The 16,016-nt window shown below is 38.1% G+C and overlaps 1 protein-coding gene across 2 annotated transcripts in view; it reads right to left on the bottom strand.

Moving 5' to 3' along the window:
• Positions 1–616: 616 nt before the first annotated feature.
• The window catches only part of LOC127651757 (E3 ubiquitin-protein ligase RNF38-like), a 53,520-nt gene continuing 38,120 nt past the window's right edge, over positions 617–16,016 (bottom strand). The window contains exons 4-13 of one of the 2 annotated variants that reach the window (XM_052137761.1): positions 14,250–14,443; positions 11,773–12,028; positions 11,100–11,279; positions 10,538–10,720; positions 10,104–10,265; positions 8,262–8,365; positions 8,089–8,176; positions 7,657–7,778; positions 6,558–6,657; positions 617–4,616 (exon numbers count right to left, since the gene is read on the bottom strand). In XM_052137761.1, coding sequence (XP_051993721.1) covers positions 4,554–4,616; positions 6,558–6,657; positions 7,657–7,778; positions 8,089–8,176; positions 8,262–8,365; positions 10,104–10,265; positions 10,538–10,720; positions 11,100–11,279; positions 11,773–12,028; positions 14,250–14,443 — 1,452 coding nt within the window. In that variant the 3' untranslated portion in view covers positions 617–4,553. The remainder of the gene's footprint in view (positions 4,617–6,557; positions 6,658–7,656; positions 7,779–8,088; positions 8,177–8,261; positions 8,366–10,103; positions 10,266–10,537; positions 10,721–11,099; positions 11,280–11,772; positions 12,029–14,249; positions 14,444–16,016) is intronic. The other variant, XM_052137762.1, reaches the window with a different exon arrangement.

Below are 16,016 nucleotides of genomic sequence, written 5' to 3'. Positions count from 1 at the left end.
TAAGTCGAGAACAGTCCCATTTAGGCAAGTATCATTTTTAAAGTACACAGATAAAGTAACCTACCTCTGAAGTTAAAAAAAAACAACAAAAAAAACATCCAGTGAGTTAATAAAGCCATTCGAAATTGATTAAATATATGTTAAATCACAGCCACGTGTGCCACCATAATATATATATACAAACAGTATTTTTTATCAAAAAAAAAAAAAAATAATAATTTAAAACTTGTGTACTAAAGTTCTCAGGGACGCAGGAAGTGCTGACGGTCCTGCAGCGCCCCCTGTTTTCATGGATTATAAATGCAACCCAAAAGGGTCTAATAAACAAATCAATACATGTATATGTTTTGAGCGAAGTATTTAAATGTTAACTAGTAAGTGGAATATTATAAACCTATACTCCAATATAAATGCACCAATTCTTGAAATGAGAGCACAGATCAACATTTCAGTTAAAATCTTTCTTTATTAGGATATCACGTTTTGAACTGGGTTTTTGAAATCAACCGAGAACACCACTGCACCTGCCTTGTCTAGGCTTTTCTGGTCCACCTCTCAGTACAGGGTTGTCTGTCACTCCAGTAGCCCAAAAATAAAAGTGTGGCCTTAACAACCTTGTGAAAGACTCCCCAAATGCCCCTTAGTCCATGAACACAATGCGTACCTAATTTGTACTATTGCATGAAAAATATAAATCTGAAAATATTTTCTTTGGTCAAATGTGCATTGCAAAAACATTTGTTGATACAAACTTTCAAATGAGATTAAAAGATATTATAGTTTGTTCAACAATTCAAAGCATACTCAATGTGACTGAGTTTTTCATTAAGGAATGGACTAACTCCAACGAATGATTAAGCTTGCTTTACAAATTGATGAGTGGTCATAGTTGTACCTTTACATGCACCTACTCATTAATGTTGTTTGTGCTTTCATCACTAATCTATAATCCAACTTTATATGCAAGTGAACATTTTGACATTTCAGTTGTCGGAATCTTTTAGAACACACTTGTCTTGGACAAGTGTTAATGTAAAGCCTTGCCTGTTGAGAAGCAATTGGTACACCAACCACAGCCTCCACATGTTAGTAAATGCTATCAGCCAATCTAGCTGCCACTGCAATTATCTACTTTTGTCTGGATGTCTTTCAGCATTAACAGAACGATGTTTATTTATTAGGGGTGGGATCAGATAGGTCCTGGTGATAAATTATATTGCTATTCACTGGTTTCTCATTCACCTTCATTGGATTTTCGGTGCTTTGGAAATAAGTGCTCAACTCTGCTTTCTCGCTCTCAAAAAACACCAGTTTAATATAAATGCAACACAATTTTAGAACATTTTGTCACAACTTGATATATTTGAGTTTGGACTACATTAATACTTTTTGTAGCATGGGGATTTCCTCAGTGTGCTTTGTATGGGACTAGATGGGGTGTTGAAATTAAGTGTTATTTTATGGATTTTTGAGAAAGACGAGAATAAGAGTTTTGTTAATGGCTATGTTCTGTTATATTGGTATTTTTTAAAAAAAGAGTTATGTTGGAGTTTTGGCAAATTGACTGTGCAAAAATGTCACTCCTTACACTTGTTCACCTGGCATATCCTAACGATTAATAAAATAAATCAAGTTGGACCAACATAACATTCGTAAGTTAAACATTTCCACATTTAATTTAAACAAACCTATTAAAATGGAGTTAAAACTACTCTAGTACACTGATTTCACCTAATCCAATTAAATTATGTCTGAATGGACTTCTTCTGAATAAAATTAATTCTTCTTGAAAATTCAATTAAGTAAGGGCCATGGCAACATTAATTGAGTGTCCATAGGCACAACAGTGTCTAAAAACAGGGTGGAACAAAACCCCTTACAATCTAGCTGTCCGGAGGATACAGACATTGTTAGAAGTAAAACAAGTGATGGTTTCTTTCCCCCCAATTATTAATGTAGGAAAATTGTTAACTTAAACTGTATTGTTTTGAGTTAGAATAGCAATACAGTATAGTGAGGTAACATATTGTGATCTATAAACAATGTTTAATTTAGCTGCCAGATACATCCCTATGGCTATGACCCAAGTTAATACATCAGTAAGACCTGAACATGTGAATGTGGATAACAGAGATAAAGAGATAAGAATGGAAAAAGTGAAGAACAGAAAGGATCAAGATGTGGAAGAGAACATTATACATTTATTACTGAGCCACCCTTTGAAATCCAATAGACTGTGAATAGGGGTCAAAGACAAAGTGAAAAAAAAAAAAAACATTTGCATTTCTAGGATTATCGCTCATAACATTTTTTTACAAATGTCTGTTAAAAAAAAAAAAAATGTATGTAAAGCCTTAAAATGATTTTGGTTACAGATATTATACATACGAAACTACAACAAGTTAAATGATACAATTGTATTTTTAATGGTAGAATTAAAACAACCAATTAACAAAAGCCGGATAATTCATAAGCTCTCTTATTGGTTTCGCAAAAGAACAGGGAAAAAACTAATAGTAAAACTGAGGTAACTGCTATTGTACCAAGCAGGGAAAAATAAAAATCTTATAACACGAAATGACAATTGTTAGGTAAGGTAATGCACATTTGTTTGCAAAGAGATGAAGTCAAAATTCTGAGATCGTCATCGACTTATGACACTAAAGCGGACAACACTGGAGAATGGTTTAAAGGCATCTCTCATTAAAACAATGCAGGCTCTGAGACGAACATGTTCTACACCAGTCATAGAGCCTACATAGTGTGACAGAGGCAGTTATATCCATTCATAATGTTAACAATGCATGGCATAATATCACACACACACACACACACACACACACACACACACACACACACACACACACACACACACACACACACACACACTAAAGTACACGCATAGCCATGAATGGTTATAACAGCCTTATGGAGGTTATGAGAGTGAGTGTGCTGGAGGGCCGTTTTTGAAAAGATAACTGTATAGAGAGGGCAGTGAGAGAGCAAAACAACAGTTAAAAGGAAAAGAGATGTAAACCATTTGCTAAAAGGCCAAGGGATGCATTGACATGCAAAACAAAAGGTACTTAATGCATCACAATTCTACAAGCGTTCTCTTCAGCGGTGTCTGTGTTTTGCCCTCCCTTTTGCCCAGCAAAATCTGTGTGCTTCCTTTTTGAAAGAAACAGAAATGCTACAATGTAACCTCATGTAAGTCTACTTTAAACAGGCATGTGTGCACACTCCCCACAACCCTTAAAAAAATGCATGAATTAAGGCTAAGAGCGTGCATTAATCGGTGTCTAGAAAGCCACCTGATAATAATAAATGATGCTATAGTGCCCCAAGTGTTTAATAAGCAAAGTAGTGATAGTTTAATCCCAAATCTTTATTCATTTTCTGCTTTGTTTGCACAGTCAGTGGCTACAATCTGCAAGATTTGGCTATGAATTTAGAATTCAGATTCATTCAACTAATAAACAAGAAAAACTATTCAAAACTCTTATGATTAATTTTTGCAAATGGCAAAAAGCTTGGGAAACACGATAAGTAGCATAAGAAAACTGAAGAATAAAGGTTGCAGCAGGATAAACGGAGTGGATGGAGAGGGGGGGAAAAAAACAACCTTAGAAAACAGCACATTTAATAAGAACATTCCACTGCTCCTCCAAACCAATCACACGCCATGTCAGTGCGCATCCTCAGGCAATCACAGACGGGAATAAAAGTGAGAGTGGAAAGCCAGTGTTCTGTACCACACATAAGACATAAATAACACAATTGATTTTCTAATACACACACTCTCTTTCACACAAAAGCAGACACACCTCACAGTATTCCAATTCTCTAAAGACTGCTAAATCATAATTGAGAAAGACCCACCCAAAAGCTCCTCTTCGTGTATAGATACAATTTTAATCTTTTGCCATCCTTTTTCATTTGTGGAAAAACAAAAAACATTTTTTTTCCCCCCATTTAAAAAAAAATTATGAATGGTCATTTGTCCCTCTAAATTGATACATACATACATACATACATACATATTTATATATAGCTAAATTTGTTGGGAAAATATAAAAGCCCATGCTCACAACATTAACCTTCGTAAAGACCACCACATAAAAGTGTGCTCACATAGCTGGGAATGTTAGTGCACTCACTCAATCGCACAAGACCACCCTCAAAGAGAACTAAACAATATGCATGTATGTATGTATACACACACATACATACAATGTATCACACACACACACACACACACACACACACACACACGCACACACACACACGTAAAAAAAAGAAAGATAATATGAACCAGAATCTTTGGACTTCCACTCAAAGAGAATTAGTGATCAAACAACCAAAAAGACACGTGTGTTTTTTCTATAGATGAATATGAAATAAATTATTTTGATGCATAAAATTCCGAATCATTTGCAGCAGTATTTGTGCGTGAGTAGTAATTATGCACGTGGAAGTTAATTTAAATGTAACAAAGAAAGAGAAGTGTACGGTGGTGTGCATGTATGTGTGTGTGTGTTCTGTGAATGGTGTCACTCCGAATCCCGTTGGACTTCAGAGGCATCTGCTCGGCAAATAGGACAGGTTCGGTTTCCCTAGAAGACAGAGGAGGGTTGATTGTCATGTAGGTCTCAAGAAATGTATGGATAATCATTTAAGAGTTATACCTTCTGTGCATGGGTGCTATTCTTTAGAGACCCACCAAATGGCCATTTAAAGCCCCCCCCACAATATATTACCCCAATTTCCTAAATTCATCCAAGTACTGTTCAAAAGTTTTGAATCACTATGATATTTGTATATTTATGAAAGAAAATGTCAAATCTGTTCCACAAAGGATGCTTTAAATTGATCAAGATCGACCATTTGCATTCTGTGTTCATTACATGCTGTCAAACTTTGTCCATCCACAAATGCTCCACTTGCAGCATTAAAGGGTTAGTTCACCCAAAAATGAAAATGATCCCATAAATTACTCACCCTGAAGCCATCCTAGGTGTATATGACTTTCTTCTTTCAGCCAAACACAATCGAAGTTATATTACAAAAATATCCTGGTTCTTCCAAGCTTTATAATGGGAGTGAATGGTACCTTAGATTTTGAAGCCCAAAAAAAGAACAGCCATCCATCAAAAAAGTAATCCATACGGCTCCAGGGGGTTATTAAAGGCCTTCTGAAGCTATGCATTTTTGTAAGAACAATATCCATATTTATAACTTCATAAACTATAATCACTGGCTTCCAGTAACGGCTATCAGCGCCATCATGAGAGAGTAGAGTACTGGCAGAAGCCAGAGATTATAGTTTATAAAGTTATAAATATGGATATTTTTCTTACAAAACTTTATCGCTTCAGAAGGCCTTTAATAACCCCCTGGAGCCGTCTGGATTACTTTTTTGATGGATGGATGTGCTTTTTTGGGCTTCAAAATCTAAGGTACCATTCACTCCCATTATTAAGCTTGAAAGAGCCAGGATCTTTTTTTTTATATAACTCCGATTGTGTTTGGCTGAAAGAATAAAGTCACATACATCTAGGATGGCTTGAGGGTGAGTAAATTATGGGCTAATTTTCATTTTTGGGTGAACCCTTGAACACCTTCAGCATTCTAGCAGTCAGTTTGTTTCGATATTCAGGTGAGATTCCATCCCCTGTTTTCTGTAGCACTTCTTAAAGATGAAATTGGTTTATAAGACACTTTTCAAAGACCTCATGATCTGACTTTTCTAACAGCAACACTTTAAACTTTGATTCGTCCATAACACTTCTGTCTAATCATTTACCACTCTTTTAAGTTCTTTTGCACATTCTTCCAATTTCTTCTAATATGCCAGTGTCAGACGTGGCTCTGCCTAAGAGGCTGGCATCCCAGAGTTTTCTCTTCACTGTTGTAGATGAAACTTGTGTTTGGCATGTACTGCTCAATAAAGCTGCCAGTTTAGGACCTGTATGGAGTCGGTTTTTAAAACTAGAAACTCTGATGTACTTGTCGTCATGTTGTTGTGCATCTGGGCTGTGCATTTCTCACTCTATCCTAGTCAGAACCAGTTTGATTTTTCAGTGGTGGATAGAATAGCCTTTATCTCTTAGAAGAACAATTAACTGATTAGTTGAGAGAGAAATGTGACTTCCAATTTAAGTGTACACAGCACAACCAATATCAATTGTTCTAATAATAAGAAATGCTTCGAGCACCAAATTAACACATTTGAATAATTTCCTAAAGATTTGGTAACACCTAGGTAGTTTAGGTCTTTTCTTATTTATATTAGGTATTTTCTTAGTAGACTGGAGTTATAAATGCTGAAAATGGGGAATTGCCATTATAGGTAAAATGTAATATATATAAAACATAAAATAGCTCAAACAGTTCAAATAATTTTCAACATAGCTAATGCTTTTGTAAGTATTTATGACCAATTTAATGCATCCTTGGTGAGCATAAGCAGCCATTTCTCTCCAAAACAAAAATGTTTTTCAATGCGATTCCAAACTTATGAATGGTAGTGTAAAAACAAATAAAGGCATGCTCACCTTGAGCCATTTGTCGACACACTTGGCATGGAATTCATGATTACAGGGCAGTACTCTCAACAGCTGACGAGTCTCAAAATCACACATGCACACCACGCACCTGTAGGGGAAGAGGGAGGATCATTAAGCCCGATTTATACTATGGAAGAAGCAGAATTTTTTTTCTCTTGGACTAACTAAAGCACTAGGCGAACCAAACCAGCGTTAATACAATGCGCAACATTGTTTTAATATTATTTTGTTTAGGGTGATATCACATGTTGAAAGTACTGTTCCAGCCACGGAAGTAATGCCAATAATGCAGGTTTTTCTTTCCGTGGATCACCGATTTTAGCCCTGTTTAGCTTCTTTGCTTTATAACTTGATCCAAAAAATGTCCACTCTTAAAAACCTCATCCTCTTTCCAAGCATATGTCGTGGCCACGCTATCTTTGTGGAGTTTGTCCTGCGACTTATATATATATATATAGGCAAATCAATGAGAGACAGGCTTTAAAAAGGTATCCATTTTAACTACAGTAACCTAGGTAACAACTCCTCAGCTAGCACGTGCGATTGTAAATTAAAACGTCATGACCAAACCTCACCCACGATTAGTTTTAACCAATCATCAATGCTCTTTGACCAGCGGAGTTCTCCTAGGTCACGAATTTCAGAGATGTGCGCAGAACACATTGGCAGAACAAAAACGTCACTGGATTTCATCATCATTTGTAGGCGAACTAAGCGAATCCTGTTCGCCCAGTAAGTATAAATTAGCCTTTAGATGGGTAGATTACAAACACCATGCATTTTCTTTCTAACTTCGCCTTTCACCTTCTACCCTCAGTCCCCATTCACTTTCATTGCATTAATTCCCCATACAATGAAAGTGAATTGTGATTGAGCTAGACATTCTGCCCAAGCCCAACATCTCCTTTTGTGTTCATGAGAAAAAAAAAGTCATACAAATTTGGAACAATATGGAGGTGAGTAAATCATTGAATTGAATCTTTGGGCGAACTATCCTTTTAAATAGGCTAGACCTGCAGTGTGGCCATAAATGCTGGCAACTACCCATTTCTGTGTGTTTGTTTATTAGTTTGTGTGTTTTACTCACAGAGTCTGCTCAGACTGATGGTTGCTGGGGTTGAATCTGTAGGAAGGCAGCTGTTCGATATCGGCTTTGGTCAAACCTCTAGGCTTTGCTTCTCCAAGACGCTCAGCAAGGTTTAACAAAGCCTATAAAAAGAGGAAAAGATAAATACGCATGTGAATAAACGTAAGAATATATTCTGACTTGTGTCTTTGAAAGAACACAATTTCTAAATATTAAATGTAGCCCGAGATCAATAAAATGTCTTGGTAGCCTCAGTGTGAGTGCATATTGAGCTTTCATGCTCACGAAAGACCTGGGTTCAAGTCCGGCCAGAAATGTCCCCATACTTTCCCCTCTCTCTCATCTCTTGGACTGTATATCAATAAATATAAAAAATTTGTGCATGGTTGTATTAGCTTTGTGTAAATAGGTGTACAACACATGGACTCTAACCTCGTAATTCTCAACCTCTCCATCATCAACATCGAGCTCCAAGCTAATGGCTGGACCTACTGCTGTTGGCTGGACTGGAAGAACAGATCTGCCCAAAAGAAAAAATAGTGACTTATGGATCAGGTTATGGCTCTCCAACAACACTCTGGTGGATGTGTGCTTGGGTAACTCACAGGAAGTAGGGCAGCAGACTTGGGTGGTAAGGAGGTGGAGGTACTGCCTGCTGAGAGCGAAAGCGTCGGCCTGTAATTCTTCGAGGCATGAAGTGGGGATATGGCTAGAGAGACACATCAGGAAAAATTCAATCTTAATACACTAGTGACTACGATTCTATCAAAGTAGCAAAATAATTGGTGAAATTGGAGTTTCCATGCCATGTGTTCAAAAGAACAAAATAGTTACATGCGGGAAAATTGTAGCCACTGTGACTCTTTTTTCCTATGAAGGGCCAAAAATCAAACTTGATTGAGGGCAGTGGGCCAAAAGTAAACGTTGCATATATCAAACTGTATTATTTTAAAGTGACATATTAGTACCGCAAAACACACATAACTCAAAAATGATATTGAAACCATTTGTGCATGTTGTGTCTCTCATTTGTGAGTCACTTTGGATAAAATGCCTGCTAAATGACTAAATGTAAACGTATCTTAAAACATGGTTACTGTCTCTTTAAGAACAGTGCATCTCCTCACATTGAGCACACTGTAGTTCTGTGCAGTTCTGTGCAAGGCAGGCCAAATCAAAGGTCATCACAGGCCAACTTTGGCCTGCAGGCCCTAGTTTGGGCACTTCTGTCGTAGACAAAACACTTTATATAAATCTTCTCGCATCTGGGAGCAAAAGCGCATCACACAGTTCTGGAAGCACTATGTGTGTGTGCACTCCATCCTTATGAATTAACCGTGTGGATCTAAATGCTATTTTTCAGAAGTGTCAAACCTGCTCTTTGGCACAGTTTAAAGGGTTAGTTCTCATAATTTACTCATCCTCATGCCATCCCAGATGTGTATGACTTTCTTCTGCAGAACAAATAAGCTCTGTTGGTCCTCACAATGCAAGTGAATGGTGGCCAGGCCTTTGAAGCTCCAAAAAGCAGATCAAGTCAGCATAAACAATAAATCAACCTCCAGTGGTATAAGCAATGTCTTCTGAAGTGATCCAGTTGGTTTTGGGTGAGATCAGACCACAATGGCACTATTCACAATGTCACAATGTCAAGCTCAATTACACTTTCCTGTAATGCCATCTAGTACTCTGCGCATGCATCAAGCACTAAGAAGTGTAATCGAGCTTGAAATCATGATCGTGCCTAGGGACTGCATTGGCAAGGTGTAGAGTGAATAAGGAGTTATATTTTGGTCTGTTCTCACCTAAAACCAACTGGATTGCTTCAGAAGACATTGATTAAACCACTAGAGTCTTATGGATTACCTTTATGCTGATTTTAACTCCTTTTTGGAGCTTCAAAGGGCTGGCCACCATTGTTTTAAAAATCTTCATTAGTGTACAGCAGAAGAAAGTCATACACATGTGGGATGGCATGAGGGTGAGTAAATGATGAGAGAATTTTCAATTTTGGGTGAACTATCCCTAAAAGTTTGTATTCGACTTATTTGCTCTGCACAGGCTTTGGATTTCCAGGACACCGTTATTTCAGGATGACCAGAGCTAAATTTCAGATGCAAAGAGTTAGTAACAAATTATTTAGTCACATGATTTTTTTTGATGTGCATCTTGTATTACGAACAAATCCAATAGGATTTTATTCAGTAAATGTGTTTCCATCATAGTTTATTAAAATTTTTTCTTATCAAATAAATTTTTTTTATTTACCTCAAGCGAGTGTATACGTTTTATGAAAATGTTTGAGATTTTATTTGAATCTTGGTGTTACAATCCAGCAGTTTTAATGCGATATCCCTAAATGTGCATTCAAACATGTGGATGGAAAACCAGCTTATGATATACAGTATAGCATTAAGCAGAGATGATTAAGTGTGAAGATCACTCACCACTCCGAAGAGCTCCTGGTGCAGGGGTTCATGGGAGAGGAACTGCAATGGGGTGGAATGGGGCAGAGGGCTGGGATGCCCCGAGTGAGGGTAGTTAAACCCTCCACCTACAGAGAGGTGATCCCCCAACAACTCCACCTCATTCTCTATCCTCTGCAGCGGCTATTAATGCCACACACACACACACACACACACACACACACACACACACACACACACACACACACACCCTTAGTTTTCGGACTGGCAGCAAGACAGAATTTTGTTTTTTAAATAAGATGAGAGTAAATGACAGAATTTTCACTTTTAGTTGAACTACACCTTTAAAGTTGTGTTTAAAAAAAAAAGTGTGAGAATCAATTTTAAATATCACAATTTATCCCAAATTCTTTCAAAATAGCGATGTAGCATGCACGTGGTGAGTGCATACTCACAGATCGAGATTGTTGTGTCTGGAAGGGTAAGAACTGTCCAGGTGGGGGGAGGTGGGGCGGATGATGTGAGAGATGAGGAGGATGAAGCAGGAATGGTGGATCACTTGAGAGAAGAGAGGGAAACGCGAACGGCACAGGCAAATGCTGCACCGAACACGCCGGCAACATCTGCAGGAAAGACAACTTAATTGATTTAGACCATCTTTAATATGAGCCATTGGTGAAATTGTAACAACTTAGTGGTTTCATTTGCACTTTTTCTGCTTCCATTACGTTAGGGCCGGACAATGTAATATTTACCGCCATCGTGCATGATCAAGTAGATGTATTTGTTGATCAGTAAGAGACCGCAAATGTGGAGAATAAACACTTTGTCTTCATCATACACAGGACTTGCAACCTCAGAGATTGCAATAGGATTCTGACCACTTCCCACCACTGGGAGGCAGCAGATTCAAACAAATCCAATAATTATCAAACAGTCCTTTCAAGAAATGTTACATGTTTTCACAGCTTGGTAAATCCTTCTGTGTGCATACACACACACACGCACAATACTTACTGGAGGCGGTACGCTACAGATTGGATAGTGTTGCTGTCCACTGAAGACCACAGAACAGGGAGGCACCTGCTGCTGAGAGGAGCATGCTGGGAGATGCTGTCCCGTGCAGAGGGGAGCGGGCAGACCATGGGGTGGCACTGGAGATACAGTGTATGATACCGGCACAGTACCCTGAGGGAGCTGAAATGCATGCACACACACATACGAATAAAAAGTATTAATAAATAAAACTATAAATAGAACCTATAAAATAAAAATAACATTAGCATACATGTATAATACACGACCAGTTCTGTGAAATTACTATATATTTTCAGTAGCTTGACTTGGTAAATCAAGCAGTTAAAAAAAATCCTTGTGTAGAAGTGCTTGTCAGTATTTTTAATTTGTATTTAGATTAATATTAAATTGTTTTTATATTACGCTTTTTCGTATATAAAAAAAATTCTGCTTAGTTTTATTTGGTTTACTATACATTTGGTGAGATTTATTTGGTATTTGTTAGATTATATTTATTAAAGTAATAGCTTGAGACTAGTTTACCTACTTTATAAGTACCTTATAGTTAGTAACACTATACAAGTCTGCTTAATATCTTCGTAGTTGTAAATCACACTAAAGCATCTCCCAAAGATCCCACTGAGACACAGAGTACCCGCCCCAAATCTATAACCTGTTCATGGAGGTCCATCACCATGGCGCCTTGCTGCGGAGGATGTAATAACCGTGGCGAGAGTGTAGGGGGGTGAAAGGCCCGGGGCTCATCAAGGCCGGGTGGAGGGTGAGATGGTGGCTGACCGTAGGCAAGAAGAGAAAGTGGGTGAGGAGGGTGCCGGTAGTTTTCATCCTGCCCCACACCCGGGGAAACATGAGGAGGGTGGTGTCGAGATAAACGCTCCCGTCGGCCACGCTGACGCCGCACTGGAGGACTGCAAAGAGAGAGTCACATTTAAAAAAAAAACACAAACAAAACAATACCATCATGGGTGGCACTGAATCTCCGTTCTAATGAAACAAAGACATTATTATTAAACAGCTCTCTGATACGCTCCATTCTGATAGGTCAATCACGGCATCCTGCAGTCAAATATTTAGTATTTATTATATAATAATTTCTAAACTGCATACTTGACCGTTGTCCCTGAAAACACTGTTCTAGTTTCATGTCTCTTGTACCACTCCAATGTCTTCTCACATTATAAAAGTATTTAATTTATCCTTAAATCAATATTTCATACCATTTATTAGGGCTGCCAATCACTTACAATTTTTAGTCTAATTAATTACTTTGTGTCCCCGATTAATTAATTGAATTAACCACAATTAAATTGCATTATATTACACACACACACACACACACACTATATATGTTTGCTAAGAAAGCCCCTCAAATAACAATAATTCAATATATAATGAAATAATTATCTTTAAATCTCTACAAATCTCTACAAATATATATATATATATATTGAATTATTGTTATTTGAGGGCTTTTTATCTCTCTCTCTCTCTCTCTCTCTCTCTCTCTCTCTCTCTATATATATATATACACAAAGATAAAGATAATTAAAATGCATTACATTAATGTGGCAATGTCAAGCACTAATAAGAACACAAAAAGCAGCTTTAGAATCCAATGTATTGTTTTATTTGCATATTATTGAACATAAGCCAATAATTAGTATACAGTTCACAATTGAATTTGTCAATCAGTCTGAGATTTATTATGAGGGCTTGTTTAAGGACCCGTCAACGTACACGAATGCTTGTGGAGTGTCACTTTGGTTGCCTTGCGTCATAAACATACCATTTGTAGGTCACTGTGTCAAGTTAAACGTAGTTTAATACTTAGAACACGTCTTGAGGTCCCTTAGTTTGGATTTGCGTTCCATTGAGCCGTTTTGAACTCAAGAACATACAGTGTTGCCAACTAGTGGTGGTGGTGTAGTGGTCTAAACCACATAACTGGTAAACTGGTAATCAGAGGGTCACTAGTTCGATCCCCACAGCCACCACCATTGTGTCCTTGAGGAATGCACTTAACTCCAGGTTGCTCCGGGGGGATTGTCCCTGTAATAAGGGCTCTGTAAGTCGCTTTGGATAAAAGCATCTGCCAAATGCATAGATGTAAACGTAGTTTCAATGGAAAGTAGCTAAAGCCTGCTCGAAAAGTCTCATGCACTAATTAGCATATTCGTGACATCATCGTGTCTCATTTGCGTTCTGCATAGTGTACGCTTCTCTGTGCTTACCGTACATACTGTAATACACTATTAATTCCCTATATACAAATGTAGCAAAATGTAATGTTTGTTAAGTGTTTGAATAAAGTACAACGTACAAAGTTGTCTAAGTAAGTGTATGAATTCAGAGAGTTCAGAAACAGGAATAAACAACCGTCTAAAAATCTCCTGTGATTAAGTGCATGAAAAGAACAAAAATAAACTGTCAAATTAAACTCTTTACATGTAAAACTAAAGAGCAAAAAATACAGATTCGCGATTGGTCCTTGATAACGCAGTTTGCACATTCGCAGCTCATTCACGTCTATATGCGGTCAACTGATTGTGCTGCTCCGCATTCTGGCCTGCTCAGCCTCTATTTCTGTCAGTCTCACTGAACAGAGAAGACGCAGAGAGAGGTGTGTCTCCGAGTCCGGGCAGGAAAGCAAGACTGCGTGCCCGCGGGGCAGTATTGAAGGTTTGTCCAAAAAGTCGCTAGAGTTGTCGCTAGTCGCTTTTTTGAATACAAGTCACTAAAGAGGTCTGAAAAGTTGCTAAATCTAGTGACAAAGTTGCCAAGTTGGCAACACTGAGAATGTATTCTTGTGTTGTGCTGTCTGCTGAAGGGTATAAGCTGTGCGTTGCCTCTACAGCTGAAGTTTTGCTTACTGCCCACTGAAGAAAACAGGTGGTAATACAAACTTGAATTTCTCAGGAATCTTCCTTATTACTGTCCGGGGACATGATTAATATTTTTAACGCATCATTTTTTATCAAATTAATCACACTGAGGCGTTGAATCGACAGCCCTACCATTTATTTATTTGTCAAGTAGCGTAATAGGCAAAAAAATACATGGTAAATACAAAATGATTCCCTTAATATCCCAGTTGACATCATTACATTGAATCCACAAACATGACTATACCTGCGTCTGTGCCGTGCAGGTGTGTTGCAACGTTCTGGGTGGTAGTGTGGGTGGGGATAGGGGTGTGGCCTGCGACTGGGTGGAAGCTCCCATGGTCTGATTGGTGGCGAGGGTGTGGAAGGTTGGGCCGAGGTAAACTCCAGTACAGACTGCTGGGAAAGCCGCTGTCTCTTTGGACTGGGAGAGTCCTCCGTCTGAAAAAGAAAGAATGGATAATTTACTCATCAACAGTTACAAAGCACACATACTCAAAGCTGAGAGTAAACATATTGGTACTATAACCTTTCGATAAAGCTCTGCACTTAAAGGATTAGTTCAACCAAAAATGAAAATTATCATCATTTACTCACACTCATGGGAGTTCACATGCGTGCACACTTGCATTTAATTCAAACATGCCACAACAAGGTTAAAGGAATAGTTCACCCAAAAATTAAAATTCTCTCATCATTACCACCATCCCAGAGGTGTAAGATTTACTTCATTCTTTGGAGCACAAATTAAGATTTTTAAAAGAATATTTCAGCTCTGTTGGTCCTCACAATGCAAGTGAATGGGTGCCAACATTTTGAAGCTCCAAAATCCACATAAGGGCAACATAAAAGTAATCCATAAGACTCCAGTGGTTAAATCAGTCTTCAGAAGTGATATGATAGGTGCGGTTGAGAAACAGATCAAAGTCTTTTTTTTTTTTTTTACTATAAATCTCCACTTTCACTTCCACATTCTTCTTCTTTTGCTTTTAGGTGGCTTTTACTGCATTCATGCATATCGCCACCTACTGGATGGGGCTGGTCAAAAGAAATTTATATTAAAAAAGGACTTAAATTTTGATCTATTTCGCACCCTAACCTAGCAAATCACTTCTAAAGACAAATATTTATAGTGAAAAAAATAATTACTTCTTGGTCTGCTCTCAACCAAAACCAATTAGATCACTTCAGAAGATATTAACCAATTCACTGGATTGGCATGGATTACTTTTATTGTGCCTTTGTGTGATTTTTGGAGATCTGAGGGTGAGTAGATGAGAGAATTTAAATATTTTGGTGAACTCTCTCTTTAAATATGCATAAGTGCAAATATGATGAGCCCAATAGTGAACACCAAGGAACCGGTTTGACAAAAAAAAATAAATCAGCTATGTGGGTTTGGAACAACAAGAGAGTGAGCAAATGATAACAGAAATTCATTTTTGGGAAAACTATTCCTTTGACTGTCATCTTCTGTTTATTTTGTACATAGGCTAACTGAGCATTATAGCTTTGTTCACTGAGCGCACAAGCAGCTATTGCGCCTGGCGGCAATAGTGGCATTTCCTATCTGTGATATTACAGCCTCGGTGTTGCCCAAGGCCGAGTGAGGTCACTTCCTGTTTGAGGAAACCCATGGCTTGCTGCTCAACACACACACACACACACACACACACACGTATGTGTGTGTGTGTGTGTAACAAAGGCCAGAATAGGCAAGATGTTCAGGAATATTTGCACACCTCATTTCAGCCTCATCTGTAACACCGACCTTTTACTGGAAGTCACTGAAGCACACGTGCTTACTCAAGACTGAACACACGCACATATTCAAAGTATTGAGCCTGATGAGCTATTCAAAATCTGGGCTTACTCGCCTACTTCATAGTTTATGAAGAGAGGGATCATACAGGCCAACTTGCCAAAGCACTTTGGGTAAGCAATGTTACTCAGACACTTTCAAACACAAACCCAACCCTCCCCTCTCACACGTATTAACTGTAAAACTTTCAAG

This window comes from Xyrauchen texanus, chromosome 11, assembly GCF_025860055.1.
Source record: "Xyrauchen texanus isolate HMW12.3.18 chromosome 11, RBS_HiC_50CHRs, whole genome shotgun sequence".
NCBI lineage: Eukaryota > Metazoa > Chordata > Actinopteri > Cypriniformes > Catostomidae > Xyrauchen > Xyrauchen texanus.
This window is presented reverse-complemented; position numbering and strand designations above follow the sequence as displayed.